This window comes from Xyrauchen texanus, chromosome 43 (assembly GCF_025860055.1).
Source record: "Xyrauchen texanus isolate HMW12.3.18 chromosome 43, RBS_HiC_50CHRs, whole genome shotgun sequence".
Taxonomy (NCBI): Eukaryota; Metazoa; Chordata; class Actinopteri; order Cypriniformes; family Catostomidae; genus Xyrauchen; species Xyrauchen texanus.
The window spans coordinates 31,378,765-31,406,264 of NC_068318.1; the positions used below are offsets into that span (position 1 = coordinate 31,378,765).

At 39.4% G+C, this 27,500-nt stretch overlaps 1 protein-coding gene across 2 annotated transcripts in view; it reads right to left on the minus strand.

Annotated features, from left to right (window-relative positions):
• Positions 1–27,500, minus strand: part of LOC127635562 (contactin-associated protein-like 5) — a 131,705-nt gene that overhangs the window by 21,375 nt on the left and 82,830 nt on the right. For both annotated transcript variants that reach the window (XM_052115669.1, XM_052115668.1), the window contains exons 12-18: positions 25,888–26,007; positions 23,217–23,414; positions 19,017–19,173; positions 17,189–17,316; positions 16,812–16,982; positions 5,008–5,226; positions 1,486–1,725 (exon numbers count right to left, since the gene is read on the minus strand). In XM_052115669.1, the coding sequence (XP_051971629.1) occupies positions 1,486–1,725; positions 5,008–5,226; positions 16,812–16,982; positions 17,189–17,316; positions 19,017–19,173; positions 23,217–23,414; positions 25,888–26,007 (1,233 nt within the window). The remainder of the gene's footprint in view (positions 1–1,485; positions 1,726–5,007; positions 5,227–16,811; positions 16,983–17,188; positions 17,317–19,016; positions 19,174–23,216; positions 23,415–25,887; positions 26,008–27,500) is intronic.

Consider the following 27,500-nt stretch of genomic DNA (forward strand, 5'->3'; position numbering starts at 1 on the left):
TTTACGTAATAAATCAATAAAAGTTTCTTGTGTTTCATTTTAGTACTATGCTTCCATTTTTATTATAGCATTATTTTGGGGGTTTATTTATTTATTTATTTTGTTTTTATTTACACTATTGACGAATATATATTTTTCTTATTTTAAGCGTTAACTTCACTAAGTTCTGCTAGACTTTACCGCTGATGTCATTTTGCTTGTCAAGTAAACAAATGTTGTTTTGAAGAAGTTTAGATATTTTTAGTGGAAAACAAGACGAAAATACTGATAAAGATAAACATTATAAAGATAATGCATTAAACTGCAACTTTATGTAAACACAATATAAACTTAAAGCGTTACAGTATATAACTGTGGTTCTCAATTGGAGGAACAAATGAAATCATTAAAACAACTTTCAAATATTTAAACAAATCATTAAATGCATAATTAAATTGTAAAAATGTTATAAACATTTTTGTAAAATTTGCAATTCATTAAATCACTAAATAAATCAATAAATGTCCATTTTAAAAAAATCCATTTTAATTTTAGCATCATCCTTTTTGTTAATTGTTTTGAAGGTTATTGACCAAATCACTCAAAATTAAACCATTAATTAAATATTAAAATATTTAATTAAATCATTAAATACATAATTAAATGGTTAAACAACCATTATTAAAGAATTTTTTTTGTCATTTGTTTATTTTTTATATCCCCATTTCTCCCAGTTTGGAATGCCCAATTCCCACTACTTAGTAGCTCCTCATGGTGGCGCTGTTTCTCGCCTAAATCAGGGTGGCGGAGGATGAGTCTCAGTCGCGTCTGCTTCTGAGACTGTCAATCCGCGCATTTGATCACGTGACTCGTTGTGCATGACACCGCGGAGACTCACAGCATGTGGAGGCTCATGCTACTCTCCACGATCCACACACAACTCACCACACGCCCCATTGAGAGAACCACTAATCACCACCACGAGGAGGTTACCCCATGTGACTCTACCCTCCCAAGCAACCGGGTCAATTTGGTTGCTTAGGAGACTCACAGCATGTGGAGACTCATGCTACTCTCCACGATCCACACACAACTCACCACACGCCCCATTGAGAGCGAGAACCACTAATCACCACCACGAGGAGGTTACCCCATGTGACTCTACCCTCCCTAGTAACCGGGCCAATTTGGTTGCTAAGGCGACCCGGCTGGAGTCACTCAGCACACCCTGGATTCACACTCGCGACTCCAGGTGTGATAGTCAGCGTTAGTAGTCGCTGAGCTACCCAGGACCCTTTTCTTCTCGGGTTTAAAAGTTGATAAGCCTATATGCTATCCTACTGTAACTATGTATGATTGTATGGACAGTAGCATGTTGTTATTTGCATTGAGCTTTGGTTTTTCCCTGTTGTCGCTGACCCCTATCACTGAACTAGTATCAATACTGGCCATTCTTAGCAGCTTTTTTAGGACTATGTGGAACGCCGTTGATGAAAGTTGCTGTACCTTTAAGACAAAATGTTCCAGTAAATGGTGAGAGGCTGCAGTCACAGTTAAAGCCCTTGTATTTCTCCACGCAGGTCCCGTGATTCTGACACAGATCGCCGTAACTGCTACAGTGTCCGGGACATCCGGGCGTCACTCCGGGCGTGATCTTCGCTCTCTCCTCCAAATCCAAAGTCTTTCCATTCAGCTTCAGTGAGCGAATGCAGCCCAGAAAACCCTTCTGTCTAGAAGCAGTTCCTCCTGAACATAGAATCGAATACAAACAGACAGGGCGCAACAGTTAGAGGTCATTCACACAACGTTTCCCGCTGTTTTTCAGCATCTCGCACAGGCAGTGGCGGAGCTGGGGGGTGGCCAGGGGTGGCTGTGGCCACCATGGACCAAAGCCTGGCCATCCCATTGGCCACTCCACGCGCAATTGCTGTTTTAGTCAATTTTTTGGTCATTTTTTGGCATAATTTAGTTCTTTAAAGGTGAAATCATCTCTGTACAAACTTAACATGTGCACATACAGTCGCCAAACCTCTCGGGTGACAGGTGCCCCCAAATTCCATTATTTTCTATGGAGAGTCAAATTATTAAAGTTGTAATCATTAAATAAATATTGAAATATTGAAATATAACAAATGACTCAAAATTAAATAATTAAATAAATCCATAATTATATAGTGTATTAAACTAATGATCTAAATAAAAATAATTTTAATTTCAGGGTTAAAGATTTCGGCACGTCACTCAATACGTTAAATACAAAATGTATTTAATGATTTATTTATATACATAAATAAATGTTTTCAGAAAATGTAACAAAACTTAGTGAGGTTAATGCTTAAAATAATAAAAAAAAATATATATTTGCCAACTGGGTAAAAAAAAAAAGTAAAAAATAATAATTTAAATAATTAACTAAAATGCAATTTTTTTTTGTTTATTTACTTTAGCTGCCATGCATGGATGGACAAACTGCTTAAAATAATAATTATAAATAATTATAAAACAATAACTGCAGAGGTTTTTAACAATTTAATTATGTATTTAATTATTTATTTAAATATACAAATATTTATTTAATTATTTAATTATTTATTTAAAATATAAAAATATTTATTTAATTATTTAATTATTTATTTAAAATATAAAAATATTTATTTAATTATGTAATTTTGAGTTATTTGATCCTCACTGTTGTAAAATGAAAATAGATGCAAACTACTGCTATAATGAAAAACAGGACATTTATTGATTTATTGATTAATTAATGATTACATTTTGTATTTATTTAAATATGTATGTGAATATTTAAGTAATTTAGCCCTACACGGTCATCGATGTAGATGTTATTAGCTGTATCATTTTTAGCAATTTTTCCTAATTAAAATAATAATAACAAATAAATAAAAAAAAAAAAAAAAAACGCTCATTGAAAAATACAACATTTCTCAGAAGCATAAAAAGTAGGTCGCTAAAATATATATATATATTTTTTCATGGTGGAGCCTGTGAAAATGTTGTGAAAATGTTGTCAAAATGTTGTCAAAATCTGAACTACTGACTTGATTTTCCATTATCTTCAGAACTCGGTTTTTATTTTGCTTTTGTGCCGTCTACAATGTGAAGATTGTGATAAAGGATTGAATCGAGCATCATTTATTGAAAACATACAGCTGTCAACTCTTAGAGAAAGCACAAAAGCCATTTAAACGACAGGAAGATGACAAGAAAGTTACAGAAGGGAAGATGCAACAGAAAAAGAAAGCTTTTATCATCCGCCTGTCTCCTCTATCCCGCCGCAGACAGCGTAACCTTCTCAAGGGTTTGAGCTGTGGCAGGCAACGATTGTTTGCTGGATCCGCCCATTTCTAAACAAATGATAACTGACCATTTTTTTCCCCTGATGTGTTGAAATTTCTGTAATTTGATGCTGTCAATCTTTTCACTGCGGTTTTGTCCTTTATATGGTAATAGCTTTTTTCTGTGTTCTGTGCTGCAGCCGCCAGGATTTAAATACAGTAATAATGCGCTCTGCATATATTAGAGCTTAGCGATTTAGTGCTAATTCGCTTTTGCAAACATCTCGCCGTGCCAGCTGTGTGATCAAATCATTTGTGAAAAGTATGTGAAGAATGCAAAGTTGGAAATGTTGCATAAAACTAAGTTTTGGCACGCCAATGCTGAAAGCATTGCTTTTAATTGTGGTAAAAGTGGTAAAAGACACTGTCTACCACCCCTGGAGTTCGCTAGTTCGAATCCAGGGTGTACTGAGTGACTCCAGACAGATCTCCTAAGCAACCAAATTGGCCCGGTTGCTAGGGAGGGCATAGTCACATTGGGTAACCTCCTCGTTGTCGCTATAACGTAGTTCTCTCTCTCGGTGGGGCGTGTGGCGAGTTGTGCGTGGATGCCGCAGAGAATAGCGTGAAGCCGCCACACGCGCTACGTCTCCGTGGCAACGTGCTCAACAAGTCACGTGATGAGATGCGCGGGTTGACGGTCTCAGACGCGGAGGCAACTGAGATTCGTCATCCACCACCCAGATTGAGGCGAGTCACTACGCCACCGCGAGGACTTAAACGCACATTGGGAATTGGGCGTTCCAAATTGGGAGAAAAATAAATAAATATAAAATCAGTTAAAAGGATAGTTCACCCCAAAAATGAAAATTCTCTCATTATTTACTCACCCTCATCATATCTCAGATGCATATGACTTTCCTTCTTCAGCACGACACATTTGAAGGAAAACAGAATAATATCTCAGCTGAGACGGTCCTTATAATGCAAGTGGATGGTGATCAGACCTTTGAAGCTCCAAAAATCACAGACAGTCAGCATAAACGTCATCCATACGACTCCAGCGGTTAAATTAATGTGGCACGATAGCTCTTGGTGTGATAAAGATGAATATTTAAGTACTTTTTAACTATGAAGCATCACTTTCGGTTGGCAGCGGTATGGCTGTGTGACGTAATCGCGTTGGCATGTTCACGTGACAACTGACGCACGTGTGACACATCCGGAAGAGCAGCGCTGTTTACAAGTGAAAAGGAGCAACACTGTACAGAAACTCAATGCTCTCGTGAACGTGCATACTGCTGCTGACAGGAAGTGATGGATTTTAGTTAAAAATAACTTAAATATTGACCTTTTTTCACACCAAAAGCAATCGTATCACTTTAGAAGACATTGATTTAACCGCTGGAGTCGTTTGGATGACATTTATGCTGACTGCCTGTGATTTTTGGAGCTTCAAAGGTCTGATCACCATCCACTTGCATTATAAGGACCGTCTGAGCTGAGATATTTCTCTATTTTTCTACCAAAAAAAAAATTACGTCTTATTTTTTTCTTTTGATTTCGGGCTGAAATATAACCGGGACATTTTCTACACAGATTTCGTGAGATTCACCCAAAAATACGATGGCACAGATCCGATTCAGACGAACACTATCCAGATGGCATGACTCAAGCGCACAGGGCAGACAATCATACTTCATTGGGAACGTCTGCTAAACATTCATCCTACCTACAAATAATTGGCTGTTGAGTTGGAGATGAATGTGTCCGTCTACTGGGGCTTTCAGGACGGCTCCAGGATGATGGTCAACATACAGCGAGGCTTCCTTTACGTTTCGTTCAGCTCTGACGTGATGCCAGCGATCATCGTTCAAAGCATCGGGCGTCTCAACTCTCACCTCCAGAGGACCATTGCCAACGTCAAACGAGAAGACCACATCAGTTGGTGCTGGAAAGAAAAACAAACTTTGTAACTCCTATATAAGTATAATGCATAAGACTGTATATGTTAACATCATTTATGCATTAGATGCATTAGAACAAATTGTGCATAACACAAATTAAGACTTTTAGAAGAATATCTCCACTCCGTAGGTCCTCACAATACAAGTGAATGGGTGCCAAAATGTTGACACTCCAAAAAGCACATAAAGCCAGCATTAAAGTAATCCATACGACTCCAGTGGTGGTGATATTACAAGTGTGGGTAGAAACAAATCAATATTTAAGTCAATTTTTGTTTGAAATTCTTCTTCCTGCCCAGTAAGGGGCATATGCATAAATAAAGTGAAAGTGAAAGTGGAGATTGACTGAGCAGGGAAGAGAATTTATGGTGAAAATGAACTTAAATAATTATTTGTTTCTCACCCACACCTATCTGGAGACACTGATATAACCACTGGAGTCATATGGATTACTTTTATGCTGACTTGGCAACACGAGGCTGTGAGTACTGCAGTTTCAAGTGTTTCTGGATCGTTCCTCAAAGAAAATATTAGAAATAAAAATGATTTATACCGTGCATGCCATTGAAGAGATGGTAAGTCTTTCCCTCACAGCCTCATTGTCATTCCCAATAAAAATCAAAGATGCCGCTGCTGTGAATAAAGTCCATGAGAGGCATAATTTTGAAGCTCAATAAATCCCACAAGTCAGCATAAAAGTAATCCATATGACTCCAGTGGTTAAATCGGTGTCTCCAGAAGCGATTTGACAGGTGTAGGTGAGAAACAAATAATAAACAAGTCCATTTTCACCATAAATTCTCTTCCCTGCTCAGTAAATCTCCACTTTCACTTTCACTTTCTTTATGCATATGCCCCCTACTGGGCAGGAAGAAGAATTTCAAACCAAAATGAACTTAAATATTGATTTGTTTCTACCCACATTTGTAATATCGCTTGAAAATTTGTACTATTCACAAGTATTTGCATGTGCATTGATTTGTTGAACACATGCTAAAACCGGTACTGTCTCTTTAAGAAAATATTATTTAAACGAGCGCATGTTAACGAGACAGGACTCATCTGTGCAATGTATGATCAACAACTGACTGTAAAGCACAGAAAGGGTTTTAAAAGAGATATTATTCAATGACAAATGGGTTGTGTGGATCTCGACTTTGGACACGCATTACTGCAGTAACTAATGGCAACATATACAGTAAAACCTCACTGTAAAGCGTTACTTTTGATTGATTGATTGATTGATTGATTGATTTGGTTGTATGCCATAATGACAGATTGGTATTTTTCTTGCATTCTGTTCCAGTTAATAAGATGCAGCTATGAAAACAAAACGAGACGCTTGCAGAAAGAGCCAAACAAATTGATGTGAATAAAATATGCCGCGTGGCAGATGATATTTGATAGTTTGGGTGAAGCACAATCCCCTGGAATAATGTTCATAATATTGGAACTGATCAGCAACAAATCAACGTGTCTTTCTCAAAATCCCTGAGAAGAGTTTTAATGCGTTTCCAGATGAGGCATTCTGGGTTTATTGAACGAGAATGATAAAAAGATTGGCAGGTCTTTTCACTTGGCTCTGATGTGAGAGCATTTGAAAGAAAACAACTAATAAACAGAACTACAGGGCTGTGAAAAAGTATTTGCCCCCTTCTTGAAATCTTCTATTTTTGTGCATGTTTCAAACTAAATGGTTCTTGAACTTCAAACGAGATATAACCTGAGTAAACACAGAATACAAAGTCATCCATCACCTATATCACCCATGTGAAAAACTAACTGCCCCCTTGAACTTAACAGCTGGTTGTGCCACCTTTAGCAGCAACAACTGCATCAAACACGTCTGATATCTGGAGATCGGTCTTTCACAACGCTGTGGGGGAATTTTGTCCCACTCTTCTTTGCAGAACTGCTTTAGTTCAGACACACTGGAGGGTTTTCGAGCATGAACTGCCCGTTTAAGGTCCTGCCACAGCATCTCAATCCGGTTCAAGTCAGGACTTTGACTAGGCCACTCCAAAACTTTAATTTAGCTTCTTTTGAGTCATTCAGAGTTGGACTTACTCTTATGCTTTGGATCGCTGTCTTGCTGCATAATTCAGATGCGCTTGAGCTTCAACTCACGGACTGATGACGGGACGTTCTCCTTTAAGATCTTCTGGTGGAGAGCAGAATTCATGTTTCCATCAATTATTGAGAGTCGCCCTGAAGCAGTAAAGCATCCCGACACATCACACCACCCCCACCATGCTGGACCGTAGGTGTGATGCTAATTTTGTGCAATTCTTTACAGATGTAACGGGACCCCTGTCTTCCAAAACAGTTCCACTTTCGACTCATCAGTCCACAGAACACTCTCCCAAAATATTTGAGGATCATCATGGTGTGTTTTGGACAGGGGAGTCATGAACGGTGACCTTTATTGATACGAGAGATGCCTGCAGCTCCTCGGATGTTGTCTTTGGCTTTTTTGTGACCTGGATGAGTCGTCTCTGCACTCTTGGAGGAATTTTGGAAGGTCGGCCACTTCTGGTATGGTTCACTACTGTGCCAAGTTTTCTCCTTTTGGAGATAATGGCTCTCACTTTGGTTCTCTGGAGTCCCAGAGCCTTTGAAATCGCTTTGTAACCCTTCCCAGACTGATGTATTTCAATCATCTTTTTCCTCATCATTTCTGGAATTTCTTTCACCCTTGGCATAGTGGTGCCAAGGGTGGTGGTGGCGCAGGGCTGTTAATCAGAAGGTCACTGGTTCTAACCCCACTGCCACCAGCATTGTGTCCTTGAGTAAGGCACTTAACTCCAGGTTGCTCTGGGGGGGGATTGTCCCTGTAATAAGTGCACTGTAAATCGCTTTGGATAAAAGCGTCTGCCAAATGCATGTCAAATGTAAATGCATAGTGTGCTTCAGAGTGAGACCTTTTAGCCAACCTCATGCTGCTGAAAATGTTGCATTTAGGTGTTGATGTGATTGAACAGGGCTGGCAGTGATCAAGACTGGGTGTGTCTAGTCCAGCTTAACCCCTTTATGAATGCAGTTTCATAAATTCGGGGATTTAGTAACTGGGGGGCAAATACTTTTTCACACACACCCAGTTGGTATTGGCTAGCTTTATTGCTTCCATAAATAACATTATCATTAAAAAAAAAAAAAAAAAAAAACGGTATTTTGTGTTTACTCAGATTGCCAGATTGTTTTATGTTAAATTTTGTTTGAAATGAGATATACACAAAAACAGAAGAAATCCAGAAGAGGGCAAATATTTTTCACACACTGTATATTTAGTGGTAACAAACCATAAGAATGAAACATCACAAACAAGATTTCTTGGATATATCCTATGCATAAAAGGGATATTCCGGGTAGATTGAGCTTAACTTTTATATGTATTGAACCCGGAATGTTCCTTTAAACGCAGCGCAAACGTCCTCTAAAGTCCACAGTAACACGTGCATCAAAAAGGTGTCAAACTGTGCTCAGATCTGCCAAGATATGTAGTAAAAACCCAAGCACCCCAAGACTAGTTCACACCGCTCATTAAGCAAATGCAGTTTTCAATCTTCTCATATGTTTGAGAATCAGCCCAAATTCAGTCTCTGCCTGTCGCCCTATCTGTAGGATTTCACAGTGTTTGAATGAAGACTTATCGCGGCTCAGAAACGGGGCGCCTTCTCTCACGAAGCAGTTCTCTCTCTCATGACAAAAACACCCCGCAAAAATGCTGATGGTGTTTGATGACCTCATTATTATTCATAGCATGCCGGATCTAGTGTGCCAAAGCTGACACTCAGGGTGTGCTCAACAAAACGCACTGCTAGACCTGATGCTGCGAAGAGAATGTGCCACGGAAAACCAATTGAGCTGTTTTTGGAAATGTAGACGACGCTCTATCGACTGACACCACACCGACTATTATAATGGAATAGATCGTGTAATCCTATCATAATTTCCTCACCTCATGTTGTTCTAAACCTGACTTACTTTCTTCTGCGTAACAGTAAAGGAGAGGTTTAGAAGAATGTTCAAGCTGCTCTTTACCATTCAATGAAAGTGAATGGGGACTGGGGCTGTCAAGCCACAAAAACGACAAACAAAGTACCATAACAACTACATAAACGTAGTCCATACATGTCACGCACCATATCGTCATATGATTACTGTGTGGAAAAAACAACCCAAATTTAAGTCGTTATTCACTGAAAATCACAACAACAAAAAAAGTCACAGACGTATGTTGAAAAAGGAAGATGAGATGAAAAAGACGGTTTCAAGTAAAACATACCTTCGATTTATGATGAGAAGAAAATAATATTGCAAGATGCACCAACAGGGTTTTATTTATTATTTTATAATAATTATTTATAATGAACTAACGGGTTAATTACCACGCTCATACACATCCTATATACTGTACAGATATGTGACACTCAGGGCTGGACTGGGAAGCGAAATCGGCCCGGTATTTTACATGGCAACTGGCCCTAAACTTGGGGGTGGGGGGTATTCGCTGTCCTATTTGCGGCCCATTCGTTTTGTGGTCCGTTCTGCATAATGCGCCGGCTCATTTTAGCTTATCGCGGCCCATTCGTGGCAAGTTACACGGCCGACACACACCGGCCCGCTCGGTTCTCCCGATGGCCAGTGCGCACCTTATCTGTCCTAAAGTGCGTCGGCCCACCGGGAAAATGCCCGGTATGCCAGATTACCAGTCCAGCCCTGGTGATACTAATCACTAAATCCACAACATACTGTAAACATCATGACTTATATCGGCACAGACAATGAAGCAAATCAACAAGTGAACTTGAACAAAGTTACGTGCTAGTCAGAATGCGTTGTTAAAAGCACGCTACGCATCTAAATGTGAGGTATGCACATATTAAACATACTAACTTTACTATGTTTGATGCATGCTTAAATAATTGTAAATTGCAATGCATCTTCATATGCCACATTTAAATGTTGATGGGCGTGAAAGAAATTTAAGACCAAAGAAGTCATTCAGGTTTGGAATGACATGAGGGTGAGAAAATAATGACAGATTCCTTCAATACCATAAATGCACCACAGATCTCACGATATCATCGGTTTTCCTGTACGCGCCTTAAAACAAACCTCCTACATGTCTCGCCGGTCACCCAGCTCTGTCTCAATATAATGAGAGGTTAATTGCGCTCTGGCAGCCGAAGGATTCATCATTATAAAGGAACAAGCGCCTGACGCTGTAAGGTCTTCATATACTCGACTATCATCCATCACGGGAACTCATTACGGAGGATTTTAACAGCTCTTTCATGCAGTTAAACACTCCGCAATAGGCAGCGACCATGTGGTGGAGAGGTGTAATAAATATCTACACACACCCAGAGGACGTGGACTTTATAGAGACCGTGCGGACGGTGCTTATTACATTGGCGTGAGAGACACTGCATTCACAAAAAAGCAGTCGAACCAGATTGTTTTACTGTATTAGGGTGTTGCTTTGTGGTTGTTAAGGTGTTCTGGATGGTAACTAGAAAATGACTAGGTGGTTGCTAGTGTATTCAGCAAGTTGAGCATGTTGCGGTTGCTAGGGTGTTCTGAGGGTTGAGTATGTTGTCAAGTGGCTGCTTGGGCATTCAGAGTATTTTTAGCATGTTGTATGGTTGTTAGGTTGTTGCTAGGGTGTTACACGTGATTTTAGCATGTTATGTGGGTGTCATAAGTGTTTTTTGTGTTAATGTGGTAGTTAAGGTTTTCTACGAGGTAGTTAAGACAATACTAGGTGGTTGCTAGGGCATTCTGTGAGTATTTTATTAGTTGCTAGGGTGTTGAGGATGGTTGTTAGGTTGCTAGGGTTTTATATATGCTTTTATATATATAGATATATATTGCTGGGTCATTACTAGGGTGTAGCAAGGGTATTGCCAAGTGGTTGCTACTGTTCTGACTGGTTTTCAGAATATTGTTAGGTGGTTGCTAGGGTGTTGACTGTTTTAGTATGTTGCTTTGTGGTAGTTAGGGTGTTCTGTGTGGTAAATAGAAAATTACTAAATGGTTGCTAGGGCATTCAGCATGTTGAGCATGTTGCTATGCGTTTGCTAGTGTGTTCTGTATGGTTGCTGGTGGTAGCAAGGGTGTTCTGAGTGTTGAGGGTGGTTGTTAGGTTGTTGCAAAGTGGCTGCTAGGGTGTTCTGAGTATTTTTAGCATGTTGTAAAATGTTTTTTAGGTGGTTTCTGTGGTTATGTGATTGTTAGGTGGTTGCTCAGGTGTTAAGAGTGCAAGGGTGTTGCCAAGTGGTAACTAGGGTGTTTTGAGTGGTTTTAAGAATGTTGTTATGTGGGGGGTCCGATTAGCTCAGTGAGTATTGACATTGACTATCACCCCTGGAGTCGTGAGTTTGAATCCAGGGTGTGCTGAGTGACTCCAGTCAGGTCTCCTAAACAACCGAATTGGCCAGGTTGCTAGGGAGGGTAGAGTCACATGGGATAACCTCCTCGTGGTGGTGATTAGTGGTTCTCGCTCTCAATGGGGCATGTGGTGAGTTGTGTGTGGATCGCGGAGAGTAGCATGAGCCTCCACATGCTGCGAGTCTCCGCGGTGTCATGCACAACGAGTCACGTGATCAGATGCGCGGATCTGAGACTTGTCCTCCACCACCAGCATTGATGTGAGTAACCGCACCAAATGAGGACCTACTAAGTAGTAATGGTGCAAGGTGTAATGGTTTCTAGGGCATTGCAAAGTAGTTGCTAGGGTGTTCTGAGCGGTATTTAGTGTGTTGTAATGTGGTTGTTAGGGGGTAGCTTAGGTGTTGTGTTTTTTTAGGGTGTTGTGACAGTACATGGTTGCTAGTGTGTTCTAAGTGATTGATGGGTAGTTGCTGTGTGGTTGCTAGGGTGTTCAGTGTAGTCGCTAGGACGTTGCTATGGTGTTCTGACTTGGAGTGCATTTTTGAGCATGTTGCTATGCAGTTGCTAGGCTGCACTGGGTTGCAAGACCATTAATTGGTGTTTGCTTCTGTGTTTTGGAGCATGTGTTGCTAGTTGGTTGCTAGAGTGTAATGGGTTCTACAGCATTGCAAGGTGGTTGCTAAGGTGTTCTGAGTGATTATTAGTGTGATGTTATGTGGTTGTTGGGGTACCTAGGGTGTTGATTTCTTTTAGTGTGTTGTGACTGTACATGGTTGCTAGGGTGAATAACATTTACATTTATTCATTTAGCAGATGCTTTTATGCAAATGCAAACAATTGTTATGGTCCTACAAATAATGTATTTTTGTATCAATTTGAAAAAAAAAAAAAAAAATTCATTTACATTTTTATTGTAATACAGTATTAATGAGACTAGTAAAAGTAAAATGTCTGGATGCATTATGGTAATGAAAATTAGGTGATAAATTGCACCTAACTTGTTTATATATTTGTATGATATAAAACAAAATTGTATCTGGGTGACTGGAGGGTAATTGCTGTGTGGTTGCTAGGGTGTTCTGTGAAGTTGCTAAGGTATTGCTAGGTGGTTGCTAGGGTGTTCTGAGTATGTTTTAAAGCATGATGCTATGTGGTTGCTGAGGTGAAATGGGCTGCTAGGGTAGATGTGGTTGCTAGGGTGTTCTGTGTAGTTGCTAAGGTATTGCTAGGTGGTTGCTAGAGTGTTCTGAGTATGTTTTAAAGCATGATGCTATGTGGTTGCTGAGGTGAAATGGGCTGCTAGGGTAGATGTGGTTGCTAGGGTGTTCTGTGTAGTTGCTAAGGTATTGCTAGGTGGTTGCTAGAGTGTTCTGAGTATGTTTTAAAGCATGATGCTATGTGGTTGCTAAGGTGAAATGGGCTGCTAGGGTAGATGTGGTTGCTAGGGTGTTCTGTGAAGTTGCTAAGGTATTGCTAGGTGGTTGCTAGGGTGTTCTGAGTATGTTTTAAAGCATGATGCTATGTGGTTGCTAGGGTGTAATGGGCTGCTAGGGTAGATGGTTGCTAGGGTGTTCTTGGTGGTTGCTTAGTGGTCTAATGGCTCAGTTCCCTCCTTCAATCTTTGGGTTTTACCTGCACCGTGTGAAAATAGCAAGTGTGATCGCTTAGTAAAGTAACAGCACACGTCTCCTCAACAAGACACATGATTTGAGGGATCATTCATGTCTGGAGCACAAATGCTGCAGGACGACTTACACACTGAGCGTTTAATACTTAGGAATAGTGTTTTATGACTCTACATATGACCAAACAAGTTAACAAGTACTCTGCAGTAATTTCACTGGGGGGAAATATTTTGTGATGTCTATATATTCAGCTGTAACGAACCCCGCTCCTCTGCCCCATCCCCGCTTCCTCGAGCGCGCACGCTTGCACTCCGCGAGCGTGCTCAATTCCCGCTCCCTCGCTCCGCCCCCTTGAGCTCGTACGCTCTTTTTTCCTCCCTCGAGCACTCACGCTCTTTATGCAATTACGAGCTCTAGCTCGTAAACTCTCTCCCCCCTCTGACTCATGTTCGCATGCACGCTCCGGTGGCCAGAACATTATGACCACCGGCACTTTCTCAATCACCCCTTTATTATGTACACCTGCACTCGCGTCATCTGCACTCCTGTTCATAGTTTCACCTGCACTCGTCCCATCACCTAGTTATTCGTTTCACCTGCACCGCTCGTTTGGTCCCCTATATATATCACAACCCTTTCGTTTCACTCGGGTTGGTTATTGTATGTATTTAGTTCCCCGTATCGTTGCCCCGCTAGTCTCGTCTAGTTTTGCCCCCCCCCCCGCTAGTCTCGTCTCGTCTAGTTTTGACCCTTCTCTTAGCTTGCCAGCCCCCTATTCCTCTTGTTCCCCTGCCTTTTGCTCCCTCTAGTCCCTTCTTATATACATCCTGTTTACCCCGGCTTTGACCCTCGCTCCCCTCGACTACTCTCCCGGATTTGGCCCCCCCTTTACTCTCTTTGATTCCCCGGCTTTTGACCCTACGCTTCCCTCGACGACTCTTCACAGGATTTGCCCGTTTGTACTGTTGCCTGCTTTTATTGTTTTAATAAAAGCAGTTTTTGACTTACATTGTGACTGTCTCTTCTTGTGCGGGTTACATCAGCAGACAAAGTCCTTTGATTTTTAAACAAATATGCAGGACTGTTTGCATACTTAAAATACACGTTACACAAACACGCGTGCACACACACACACACTTTGTTTGCAAATGCATTTTCTTGACTCTGACTGAATTGCTAGATAATCAAATCTTGATACTTGTGGTTGATTTAAATGCAAACAATTTTTTGCAAATGGATGAATCTCACAAAATCTCTCAAGAATATGTCTGTCATAGTGTTTCACCCCAAAACCAAAGGAAAAAACCCCATTTCACAAAGAGAAAATAAAGGATAATAACGATTAATTGCAATGTGACAGAATTTTCATGACAATTAAGCACATTTTACCACCCGGTTCTCATTACCGTATTAAAATAATATGTAATATTAATCATTGTATTAAAATATAGTATTAATATACATTTAAAAATGATTATTTTTTTTAAACATTTTAAATATAATTTCTTTAAAAGTTTATACTAAAAAAAAAAATCATTATTTTCAGGACAATAAAGCACATTTAACACCCAGTTATGATTACCATTTATGTGTTAATATCATTTATAAATATTTATAAAACAAAATTACATTTTAAATATTATTTCTTTTACATTTTATATAAAAAAACGAAGAAAAAAAACCCATTATTTTCAGGACAATATAGCACATTTTACCAGCCAATTCTCAATACCGTATTAATATAATATGCAATATTAATCAATGTATTAAAATATAGTATTAATATAATTTATAAACATTTATACAAAAAAAGTGACATTTTTAATATTATTTCTTTAAAATTTTATAAAAATTTTTTTTTCATAAATTAACATCATTTTCAGGACAATAAAGCCCATTTGACCTCTCTTCCCACAATAAATATATTTTCCACGCTTGATGTAAACACTGCCACAGACACACTTAACTTTACTTTAACAACCTGTCTAGACAACATCTGTCCTCTCTCCTCTAGACCAGCTCGTACTACACCACCCAAGCCCCTGTCTGTCTGACGGCCTTCGTGAACATCGGACTGACATCAGGGCAGCTGAGAGGATATGGCGGAAATCTAAAGTTCCAGCAGATCTAGGTAAATATCAGCTTCTGCTTGCAACTTTCTCCGTTAAATCTGCAAAAATCTCCTATTACCAGACCAAGATTAACAGCACCACAGACACTCGTAGCTTGTTTAGAACATTCAACACACTTCTCTGCCACCCCCCCCCTCCACCACCTGAAACATCACTGACAGCAGACGCCTTCACCACATTTTTTACTAATAAGGTTACAAACATCAGCAATACATTCACAGCACCACACCCTGTCAAACACCTGTCTCCTGTATGCAACTCTTCTGTCTCTATGTTCTTTCCTCTGACTGACACTGAAGTCTCAATACTCCTCCTCTCCAACCACCCCACCACCTGTTCCCTTAACCCCATTCCTTCTCACCTTCTCCAGGCTATCTCTCCGTCCATCTTACCTGGACTCACACACATAATTAACACATCTCTACTTACAGGCACTTTTCCCACTACATTTAAGCAGGCTCGAGTAATCCCGCAGCTGAAAAACCTGCACTTAACCCCACACAGATAGAAGACTACAGACCAGTCTCGCCCATTCCATTCATGGCAAAAACACTTGAAAGGGCAGTTTTCAATCAGATCTCTGCCGATCTCTCACAGAACAAGCTGCTGGATGACAATCAGTCAGGCTTCAAAAGTGGACACTCCACTGAGACTGCCCTGGTGTGTGTCACTGAGTCTGCTGAGACGGGCGAAAGCTGAATCCAGATCATCCGTCCTGATTCTGCTGGACCTTTCTGCAGCCTTTGACACAGTCAATCATCAGATTCTGCTCTCCAACCTCTCCTCGTTGGGTATCACATGAGCTGTGCTTGACTGGTTTAACTCCTATCTCTCAGAAAGGTCCTTCAAGGTAGCCTGGAGAGGTGAGATATCCAAGCCACACCAGTTACTTACTGGGGTACCGCAGGGCTCAGTGCTTGGGCCACTTCTCTTCTCTAAATACACAACATCACTGGGACCCATCATTCGATCACTAGAAGCCTGCAGTCGGCTAAGGAACGTCGCCATGATGTACCAACACAAAGAGCCACTAAAACACTTTCCCGGACTTTCAGCTTCATCGTATCACGTTGGTGGAATGACCTCCCCAACTCCATCTGTGAAGCAGACTCACTCCCTGTCTTCAAAAAATGACTTAAAACACATCTTTTCCAAGAGCACTTAACAAGTCAATCTTGCAATAATTTTGCAGAACAACATATATGTACACAATAAGTACATTGTACTGAATGTATTTTAATGTTATAACATATTAAAGACACCTAATATAAAGAGGGACCAAATGACTAATCTAATATCATGATCAATTTTTATTTGTTTCTTCTGATTATTGATTTTGGGAAAATCTATTATGTCCCAGGCATGCTTCTTGCCATGTTTCGGGAGATTCACCTATTGAGGAACTCAAGCACTTACAGCTCAGTTCGATCCGAATGAAGTCTTTAATTCCCAGGTTTTCCAGGAACACGCCAGAGGAAGAGCTGGTTTTGAACAGGAAGGAGATATCTGCGCTCAGCTCCCCGTGAAACGTGGGAAAGTGCAGATACGATGTCTCTCTGTTGAAGAAGGCCGCGTTCCAGAAGTTATCTGGAGAAAGCATACAGTTCACCGGCGACGTTAAGCCATCATTTTCATTAAGCACATTTGCACACGGGTGTCAAATTGTTTCCCAGTGCAAATTACAGGAAGTTGATGTATTGGCCATCAGTTTGACAGGTTGATAGAGTAAGTGCTTACAGGCTGATTAGAGTGATGGATATTAAGAGACTCGGGGTAAGCCATGTCGCACTTACTGTCACCGTAACACCGCAGGGGTCCCACTCTGTAGGCCGCTTCAGAACTGGGTCTGTTGATATCACCGACAGCCAACGCTCGCACGGGCAAATGATCTTTATGAGATAGCAGACCCGAGTCATTAGACCTATGAAATATCACAAAAGAGCAAGTACATTTGAGCAGAACAACACAAAACAAGATTGATTTCATGCAGACTGTAAATACCCGACATTATAACACACAAAAACACAAAAAACATGTGCATGTTAATAGACTGGTCACATTTACTTCCATTTTAAGAGTTTGACTATATACACGATTTTTTCCTTTTTATAATTTTATTTTATTTTATTAAATAAACCAGAAACGAGTCAAAAAATCCCCCAAAAGTTTCCTCTAATTGCAAAATCAACACAAACATAAAAAGAAAAATAGAAAGTACATTTTGCATAAAAATTAAGCTTATTTTAGTACTGTGAAAAACGGATTGTCTTGTAAAAAAAGGTGCTATATAATTAAAATATTATCATTATTAATATTATTATTATTATTATTACAATTATTTTAACAAAAATGTAAAAAATAAAATTTTTGTAAGGTAAAGTTATAATTCTCAATACTGTTATGTAACATAAATAATTAAAAAAATTGAATCTCCGTATTGTGAAATTTTTTTTTTAAGTTACATTTTTATTTTTTTGTATTATTAAATTTAGTATTTGTTTTAATGCATTTATTTTATGCTGATTAATAAAAAACTACTGTAACAGCATGACTTTCATTACTGTACTAAAGAAAGTTTAATGAGAATCGACGATAAAAAAAATAATCAGAATGACAAAATAACGTAAAAGCATCATCCGTATACATCTAAGCCAAAGTATACTTTGTTTTTCCGTCTCGTAATGTTTCACGCACAGAATGAACAGTATTGGGTTTAACCTAATAACAGATTACTTTTTAGTACAAAAAGTAGTGTAGTTTTTTTTGTAATCACAATACAGTTACTGACTTTAAAATATAAGTTAGCTACTTTTAATTGTGCAACACACTTCTAAAACGATATATATGAAGAATACACTTAAAACATGAATTACACTAATATGTACTTATGTTTGCGTTTTGTGACAGCGGAAAGGGGCGTGTCCCTTAAATCGATAAACGAGGAGGAAATAGACGTTTTGAAGCCGCTGAGCAGAAAAACAGGAGCTTTTCTGTGAAAAGTGATTTAGAAAGTAACTTAAAAGTAATTAGTAATGTGATTACTTTTTTAAGTAATAAAGTAGCGGTAATGTCAGTAATCTGGTTAAAACTTGATAATAGTAATTAGTAGTTTGTAGAGAAGTACTTTTTTGAGTAACTTACCCAACACCGAGTACACTCGCACTGTGCTGATGAAATTAGCATTTCGTATATATGTTGTGCGAAATGCAGTTGCATGCAGAAAACGTTTATGCGCGGCTGTGGCATATCGCAGGGTTGGCGGATCGATTCCCGGCCCACATGACTCCACATGCCGAAGTGTCCTTGGGCAAGACACTGACCCCCAAGATGCTCCCAATGGCAGGCTAGTGCCTTGCATGGCAGCTCTCCCATTATTGGTGTATGATTGTGAATGGGTGATTGGGACACAGTGTAAAGCGCTTTGGTAACCTCTGAGGTTAAATAAAAAGTGCTATATAAGTGCAGACCATTTACCATTTACCATGTGTACCGTTGACGCATGCACCTGGCATATAGACTTCAGTTATGCAAAATATCATGTCTTATTTTTCTCTTTTGAGTTTAAGGTGAAATATGAGCTGGACATGTTTTGTGTTGTATAAAGTGAGTTGCATTCAGTACCACTCTTTGCTGTCGGCATCACAGTTACAGAAGTGTTCAGGATACACACAGACATCTTGCAGTCCACAGGCACACTGCTGGCTGCCCGGGACCGCCCCGCCCCAGTACATGTGGGCTTCACCCGACCTGCCCACCCACCAGGTGAAAGGGGCACCGTCTGAAACAACAAGACAGACATGCTCAGAGCATCCGAAATGAGACAGCTGCACTTTTACTCTAAGCACAGTCATAGACTCCCAAAACCCTGCTAGAAGACCAGCATTGAGGGTTGTTCACAAAATGCTTTTTTGCACTCCTCCGTGCTGTTAATTGTTATCCTATGTAAACATGCGCTAGATGGACGTCTTTGACCAGTGAGCCAAGTCTCACTGTTTTATTTAGCGTTTTAGAAGCCATATAAAGTTAAAAAGCTTAAAAAAAAAGCACCTCGAGACACCTGCATACTAGGGCTACGACTAATAATTATTTTGATAATCGATTAATCTAACGATTATTAGAACAATTATTCGATTATTCGGGCGATTAATCGCTAACCCTTACCTGAGTTAAGAGGTTGCATTAAAACATTTAAACCATAAACATCTTATAAAGATACCTTCAAATGAACTTCACTAAATTGCACTGAGAAAAAAAAAGTTGTTTGCGTGATTCGCGAATTCCGCAACTGCTTTTGGGTCCTTGAATAACGTATAACGTGCGAGTAAGGGCCGCCGGTGGACTTTCTGGTGCCCTTCTAGGGTAAGATGGTGCCCCCCTAGGGAGTTGGTGCCCTACGTAGACTGCGTAGTCTGCTTATAGGGAGCGGCGGTACCGTAAATACACTAGCACGCAACATTATATTCAACATTCTTTGAAAACAAATTTTAATAGTCTATCTTATCCATTGTAGCTCCGCAAGTAAATGTACCTTGTTTTAACCATGTGCGACTCTGCATCATCATGCACGCACATTATGTTTTGTCTTCACTATAAGCTATGCATAATTTAATTTCATTTAATCCGACTGATCTCAGTTCAGGACACTCTGGACTCTTATTAAAGTGTTCAACTTTCGACGCAAGGAGTCATGTGACAAAACAACATGGCGCCGAACACAGCAGAGTTCGTCTGTGGGAGAAATGCCAACAAAACAACATCTGGCAAGAAACCAAATTACGTTTTTACATTTAAACCTGTTTGAGTCAAAAGATTAGAGTCTCTAGTTTCATCCGATATGCTACTTTTAAAATTATATCAATTTATCGCGAAACGGCGCGCTGTTAAACACAATGACCATTGATGTGGACTTTAGGACTATTTTTCCCTTAGAAATCCCATATTTACTGTCTTTAGATTATCACTTTGAGAATCAATGTATTCATGCAACAGCTGATAAATGTGTCTTTCAGAGGCTTTATATGGAGTTAGGATGAAAATAAGGTGCATTTCAAACTGTTCCGACACTGGAGGTTAAGTCGTTCACTAAATAGGGAGCAAGGGAGCATCCTATCTGTCTCCTATAACTGTTCTGAGACCAGTGCAGACAGACAGCACACTGGAGGTTAAGTCGTTCACTAAATAGGGAGCAAGGGAGCATCCTATAGGTCTCCTATAACTGTTCTGAGATCAGTGCAGACAGACAGCACACTGGAGGTTAAGCCATGCACTAAATAGGGAGCAAGGGAGCATCCTATAGGTCTCCTATAACTGTTCTGAGACCAGTGCAGACAGACAACACACTGGAGGTTAAGTCGTTCACTAAATAGGGAGCAAGGGAGCATCCTATAGCTCTCCTATAACTGTTCTGAGACCAGTGCAGACAGACAGCACACTGGAGGTTAAGTCGTTCACTAAATAGGGAGCAAGGGATTGGGACACAAGGGAGCATCCTATAGGTCTCCTATAACTGTTCTGAGACCAGTGCAGACAGACAGCACACTGGAGGTTAAGTCGTTCACTAAATAGGGAGCAAGGGAGCATCCTATAGCTCTCCTATAACTGTTCTGAGACCAGTGCAGACAGACAGCACACTGGAGGTTAAGTCGTTCACTAAATAGGGAGCAAGGGATTGGGACACAAGGGAGCATCCTATAGGTCTCCTATAACTGTTCTGAGACCAGTGCAGACAGACAGCACACTGGAGGTTAAGTCATGCACTAAATAGGGAGCAAGGGAGCATCCTATAGCTCTCCTATAACTGTTCTGAGACCAGTGCAGACAGACAGCACACTGGAGGTTAAGTCATGCACTAAATAGGGAGCAAGGGAGCATCCTATAGTGCTCCTATAACTGTTCTGACACCAGTGCAGACAGACAGCACACTGGAGGTTAAGTCTTTCACTAAATAGGGAGCAAGGGAGCATCCTACATACAGTTAAGTGCATTCCAAAAAACACTGTAAAATAAAAGTCAAATAGTTTTTATTTGTATAGCTTTTTATTTGTTCTTTTCCTAATACACATTATTACAGTAATGTCTGTATCTCAAAAATATGACTAATCAGAATCCAGGGCGTGCTGAGTGACTATAGCCAAGTCTCCTAAGCAACCAAATTGGCCCGGTTGCTAGGGAGGGTAGAGTCACATGGGGTAACCTCCTCGTGGTCGCTATAATGTGGTTCTCGCACTCAATGGGGCGCGTGGAGAGTTGTGCGTGGATGCCGCGGAGAATAGCGTGAAGCCTCCACACACACGCTACGTCTCCACGGTTACGCGCTCAACAAGCCACGTGATAAAATCCGCAGACTGAGATTTGTCCTCCACTAGCCAATTTGAAGCAAGTCACTACGCCACCACGAGGACTTGGGAATTGTGTTCCAAATTGTGGAGAAAATAAATAAGTAAATAAATAAATAAACATGAATAATTAACACTCCTAGAAACGTATGTATATATGATTTCTGTAGCTTGGTATTATTAAAAATTTCACAACTTAGTCCCGCTGTCCACATATGTGAACAAACATTTTTAGGAAAACTATATGAAAATAAATAAATAAATAAATAAATAAATAAATAAATAAATAGAAATTGTGCATGTTTATTATCTGCTACTAGCTACAAATCAAAAATTTAAATGCACAGAGCAGTCACGCGAAGGTCTCAGGAGGTGAACAGAGTTTATTTATAAATTTTTTATTAGAAAAACAATAACAACAATTCGAGTTGTAGCCATTAGAGTTTAAAATAACCTCAATGTAAGCGCAGCGTAGTTCTAGCAGGAAGACTAGCAGCTGTACATCATCGCACCATTAGCTGGGTAACTCCTAGCCAATCACATGCAAGCCGCTGCTTTATAAGTCACATTGGTGTTTCGGTGTGCTAACACGCCAACCTCCTCCACCCCACCACCACCTGTTGAATCCCGTCCTGCATGGGGGTAGGCTCCTCGCCCCTGCCTCCTATCTCCGGTAGGATATGACGGTTCCGAGTACAACTTCTTCGGACCGCCAGACGGGGCCTACGCCAAAGAGAGACTCTACATTTCTGTTTTATATTCATCAAATAAATGTCATCTGGCTTTTATTTTGCGCAAGGTTTTAAACTGTGCTCTGATTTGCCAAGATACCAAAGTCGGAGATCTCAACATGAAACTCAAACATTTCTCATCAATCTCTCTTACTATACTCTTACTGTCTGTCAACAATTGACTCCTTTGTAACCTTCGACCAAATGCATTTTTGGTGGACGGAAATGATCTTTTTGCAAAATGCTCCCCTTGTAAACTCGTCTGTTCAGGTTCAGTCGAGAGAACAACATTACTCTTCATTTGACATTTCAAACATGTCTTATATCCACCCGACACTGTGTTCTCTTCTGATAAAGACCTGCGGTAATGAGAGAGCTAATGGACGGTAATTACAGCGAGTGCCAATGTATCATGTCTATTTGAGCCTATCAACCCTTCATAGCTGCTGTACATAACCATTCCTGACAAACACACACAAACAAACAAACAAACAAACAACAGTACATAATGCACTTCAGAGATAATAAGGCAAATGAATAATCCAGTCTAAAGGTGACTTTCAATTAATTAAATGCAGTATGACACTCAGTTAAAGCTCTTATATTAGTCTGTAACTAAGAGCATAACAATCAATTTGTGCTGTTTGCTTAAGCGTCCTGTGAGCAGTCGTCTCGTGGCAGACAGGGAGAGATTTTAATAAGCCTAACCTTTCATAGGGAAGGGGCGATCGATACTCCTCATAAAAAGGGCTTACCGGGTGTGTTCAGAAGGCGTGACTTCTTGCAGTGGTAGGCGAGCTCCTGCTCACAGTATTGCACCTGGGTAATGATCGCCTGGATCTGCTCTGCGTCGGCAGAATAGTTAAAGTGCACTAAATGCTGATTTACCCCAGAGGACGCTTTTAATTTGGTGAGCTCTGTGTTATTGTGTTGAATCACCATCCACACTGTATCTGCAGGGACGAGAGAATACAAACGATAAAAAGGCAAAAGTGAGACAGAACCTATTTTAGCCATGTCATAACAGCTTGTCCTTTTTCTACTCTGCGAAAATGACTGTTTTGGTTAGGATTCATATTTACATGCTTTACAGCGATTGGAAAATTCCTGTATAATCCAAATAAACTAAGACATGCATTAAAAAAATAAAAAATAATAATAATACTGTAAATATGTAATTATTAAATAATTTATATTATATAATAATTTAAATGATTATACAATTAAAATATAAAATATTTATATTTATATGAGTAAATGAAAATTTACTATATGAGTAATATATATATATATATATATATATTATAAAAATACTTTAAACATTAAATTTAAATAATATAATTATTTAAATAAGCAGTATTATTAAGTAAAATACATAACAATATATAAATAAAAATATATATTTATAAATATATATATATTTGTGAAAATATATTTACATATAAATATATATATATATATTTTTTTTTAAATACACACACACACATATACAAGAAAATAAATGGATATTATTAAACCTGTTTACGGAGAATATATCTTGAATATGTTTTTCTTGTTTAAAGCATAAATCAAACAACATTTAATCTCTGATGATCGTTCTCTTATAAATGATCAAACGTTGATCCATCAGGACTAGGGCTGCAACTAACGATTATTTTGATAATCGATTAATCTAACGATTATTATAGCGATTATTCGACCATTATTGCAACGATTAATCATCAGCTCTTAGCCGATTATTCAGCTTGTGTCCCGACTTAAAAGGTTGTATTAAACAAATGACGTTGACTGAATTAAATGAGAAAAAATACTTTAGTAAAGAAATTCACTGCAATAAATCCTATTATTATCAAGTGTTTTTGTCTTGTTTTCCATTTAGAAATGGTATACATGGATAGATGGATGGATGGATTAATAGATGGACGATGGATGGATGGATGGACAGATGGATGAAAGGATGGATGAATAGATGGATAATAGATAGAAGGAGAGATGATGGATGAATAGATAGATGGATGTATGGATGGATAGGTGGATGGATGACTGCATGGATGAATAGATGGATGGATGAATAGATGGATGGATGGATGGATAGATGATGGATGGATGGAGAGATGGATGAATGAATGGATGAAAAGATGGATAAGTAGATGATGGATGGATGGATGGATGGAGAGATGATGGATGAATAGATGATGATGGATGGATGGACGGATGGATAGATGGATGGATGAATAGATGGATAGATGGATGGAGAGATCGACGGATGGATGAATAGATGGATGAATGAATGGATGAAAAGATGGATGGATGAATAGATGGATGATGGATGGATGGATGAGATGAATGGATGGATGGATAGATGATGGATGGATGGAGAGATGGATGGATGAGTAGATGATGGATGGATGGATGGATGGAGAGATGGATGGATGAATAGATGATGATGGATGGATGGATGGATGGATGAATAGATGGATGGATGGATAGATGGATGGAGAGATCGACGGATGGATGAATAGATGGATGAATGAATGGATGAAAAGATGGATGGATGAATAGATGGATGATGGATGGATGGATAGATGATGGATGGATGGAGAGATGGATGGATGAGTAGATGATGGATGGATGGATGGATGGAGAGATAGATGGATGAATAGATGATGATGGATGGATGGACGGATGGATAGATGGATGGATGAATAGATGGAAGTATGGATGAATGCATGGATGAATAGATGGATGGATGGATGGATGAATAGACGGATGGAGAGATGTATGGATGAATAGATGATGATGGATGGATGGACGGATGGATAGATGGATGAATAGATGTATGGATGGATGAATGCATGGATGAATAGATGGATGGATGGATGGATAGATGGATGGATGAATAGATGGATGGATGAATAGATGGATGGATGGATGAATAGATGGATGAATAGATGTATGGATGAATAGATGTATGGATGAATAGATGTATGGATGAATAGATGGATGGATGGATGAATAGATGGATGGATGGATAGATGGATGGATGAATAGATGGATGGATGGATGAATAGATGGATGGATAGATGGAAAGATGTATGGATGAATAGATGGATGGATGAATAGATGGATGAATAGATGTATGGATGAATAGATGTATGGATGAATAGATGGATGGATGAATAGATGGATGGATAGATGGATGGATGAATAGATGTATGGATGAATAGATGTATGGATGAATAGATGGATGGATGGATGAATAGATGGATGATAGATGGATGGATGAATAGATGTATGGATGAATAGATGGATGGATGGATGAATAGATGGATGGATGGATGGACGGACGGATGGATGTATGGATGAATAGATGGATGGATGGATAGATGGAGAGATGGATGGATGGATGGATGGTGTGATATTCACCTGACATGTTGCAGTAGATTAGTTGAGGTTTGATGGGGCCGCTTCCATCAATGTCTATATAATAATACCCAGATGCGTTTCCTTTGTGCTTGTACGCCTCACACGATGCTTCATAAATGGCTGTGAACACAGGAAAAAATGTATTTAATATAAACATACAATTATTTTAAAGGTGAAGTGGGTCATTTGTGCCCCACTACCATCACCAAATGGAAATGCAAAAAACAAACGACACACTGTTTTCCCGAAAACTCCCCCTTGTCTTCCATCGCTTAAAGTCTTTAAGATAGACACTGAAGCATACATTACAGGAAAGAGATGATGAGGTGTGGCTGTTCACAATAAACACTGTGAATTTAACATTCATTTTAAAAGCAACACCTTCATGTATTTTCACACATTCCTAAATGCAGATTTGGACTTGGCATCAGAACTGTCTAAATACAGATGAGGTTGTGACTACAATGCACAGATGTGTGAAAATGAAGCTCTGGAGCGGACACTTAGAAAGCATCACTACTGCATTCACACCCTGTAAAACGTTATTGAGTGTTCGATATGATGGTGAGAAAGCACTTAAGACCCGTGTTGAGGAAGACACTTTAAATTATAGAGTACATAGTATAAAGTATACATTATATAAAGTATTGATAGTATGAGATGGCGACAGCATAAGAAATCGTTCAAGTTGGCTCGTACAAAAACATAAAACTTTTGCTTCAAGTACTTTTGAACTATAATCCAACGTGAGGTAAACTTCAGGAGAGGTCTGTCATGTGACATATCCGCATTGGCATGTTACTGACATTATCTCACATTGTCCACTCAGTTGAGACATCCAGCATAAGCACACAAACACACCACTGCTAATGGGAAGCGATGGTTTAATGGTAAAACATGTGGAGGTAAAATAGTGCCTAAATGATTGGCAAGCACAGAGTAAGATTTGTGAAAGTTTGCAAGCATAGGAAACAAATATTAGCAATTCTTTAATGCCTTGGATAAGTGTAATTCATGTGTTGTGAATCTGTAATTGCGTATTAACACAAAGTCAATTTGGTGTGTTTTCTTCTGACTTCCTTTCTTTCGCACTTACACTTTTGGCACCGTTTATGCGCCTAAACACGGCCAAAAACATTGCAAAAGTGCAATCAGCGTTATGCAAGCAAAGAAAGTGTGTCATGAACAGCTAAACAGATTGACTGTGTAGAATCACGTAGAGTAAAATAAACTACTGCAAATGTGTAAATGACTTGTGTTTGTGGCATAAATATTTTCCTGAAGTGATCTGATATACACTGTTCTATCTTCCCTTTGTTGCGCTCACACTTTTGGCACGAATTTCTCACTGAAAAGAGTTTCGCAAGCGCGAAGGTGAAGGCGGGTCTACTTGCTTCAGTAACCAATCAAATTAGGTTTTCCTTGACCAGTTTACTCCTACGTGATTGGTTTGATAACGTGACAGACCGCTGCTGCTTCATATACTCAGCGTCGTTCCTCTGGTTATATCTCCTCTCTTAAATATTAAACTGAAATATGAATATATATCCATCCATCCGTCCATCTATCTATCCATCCGTACATCCATCCATCTATTCATCCATCCATCCATC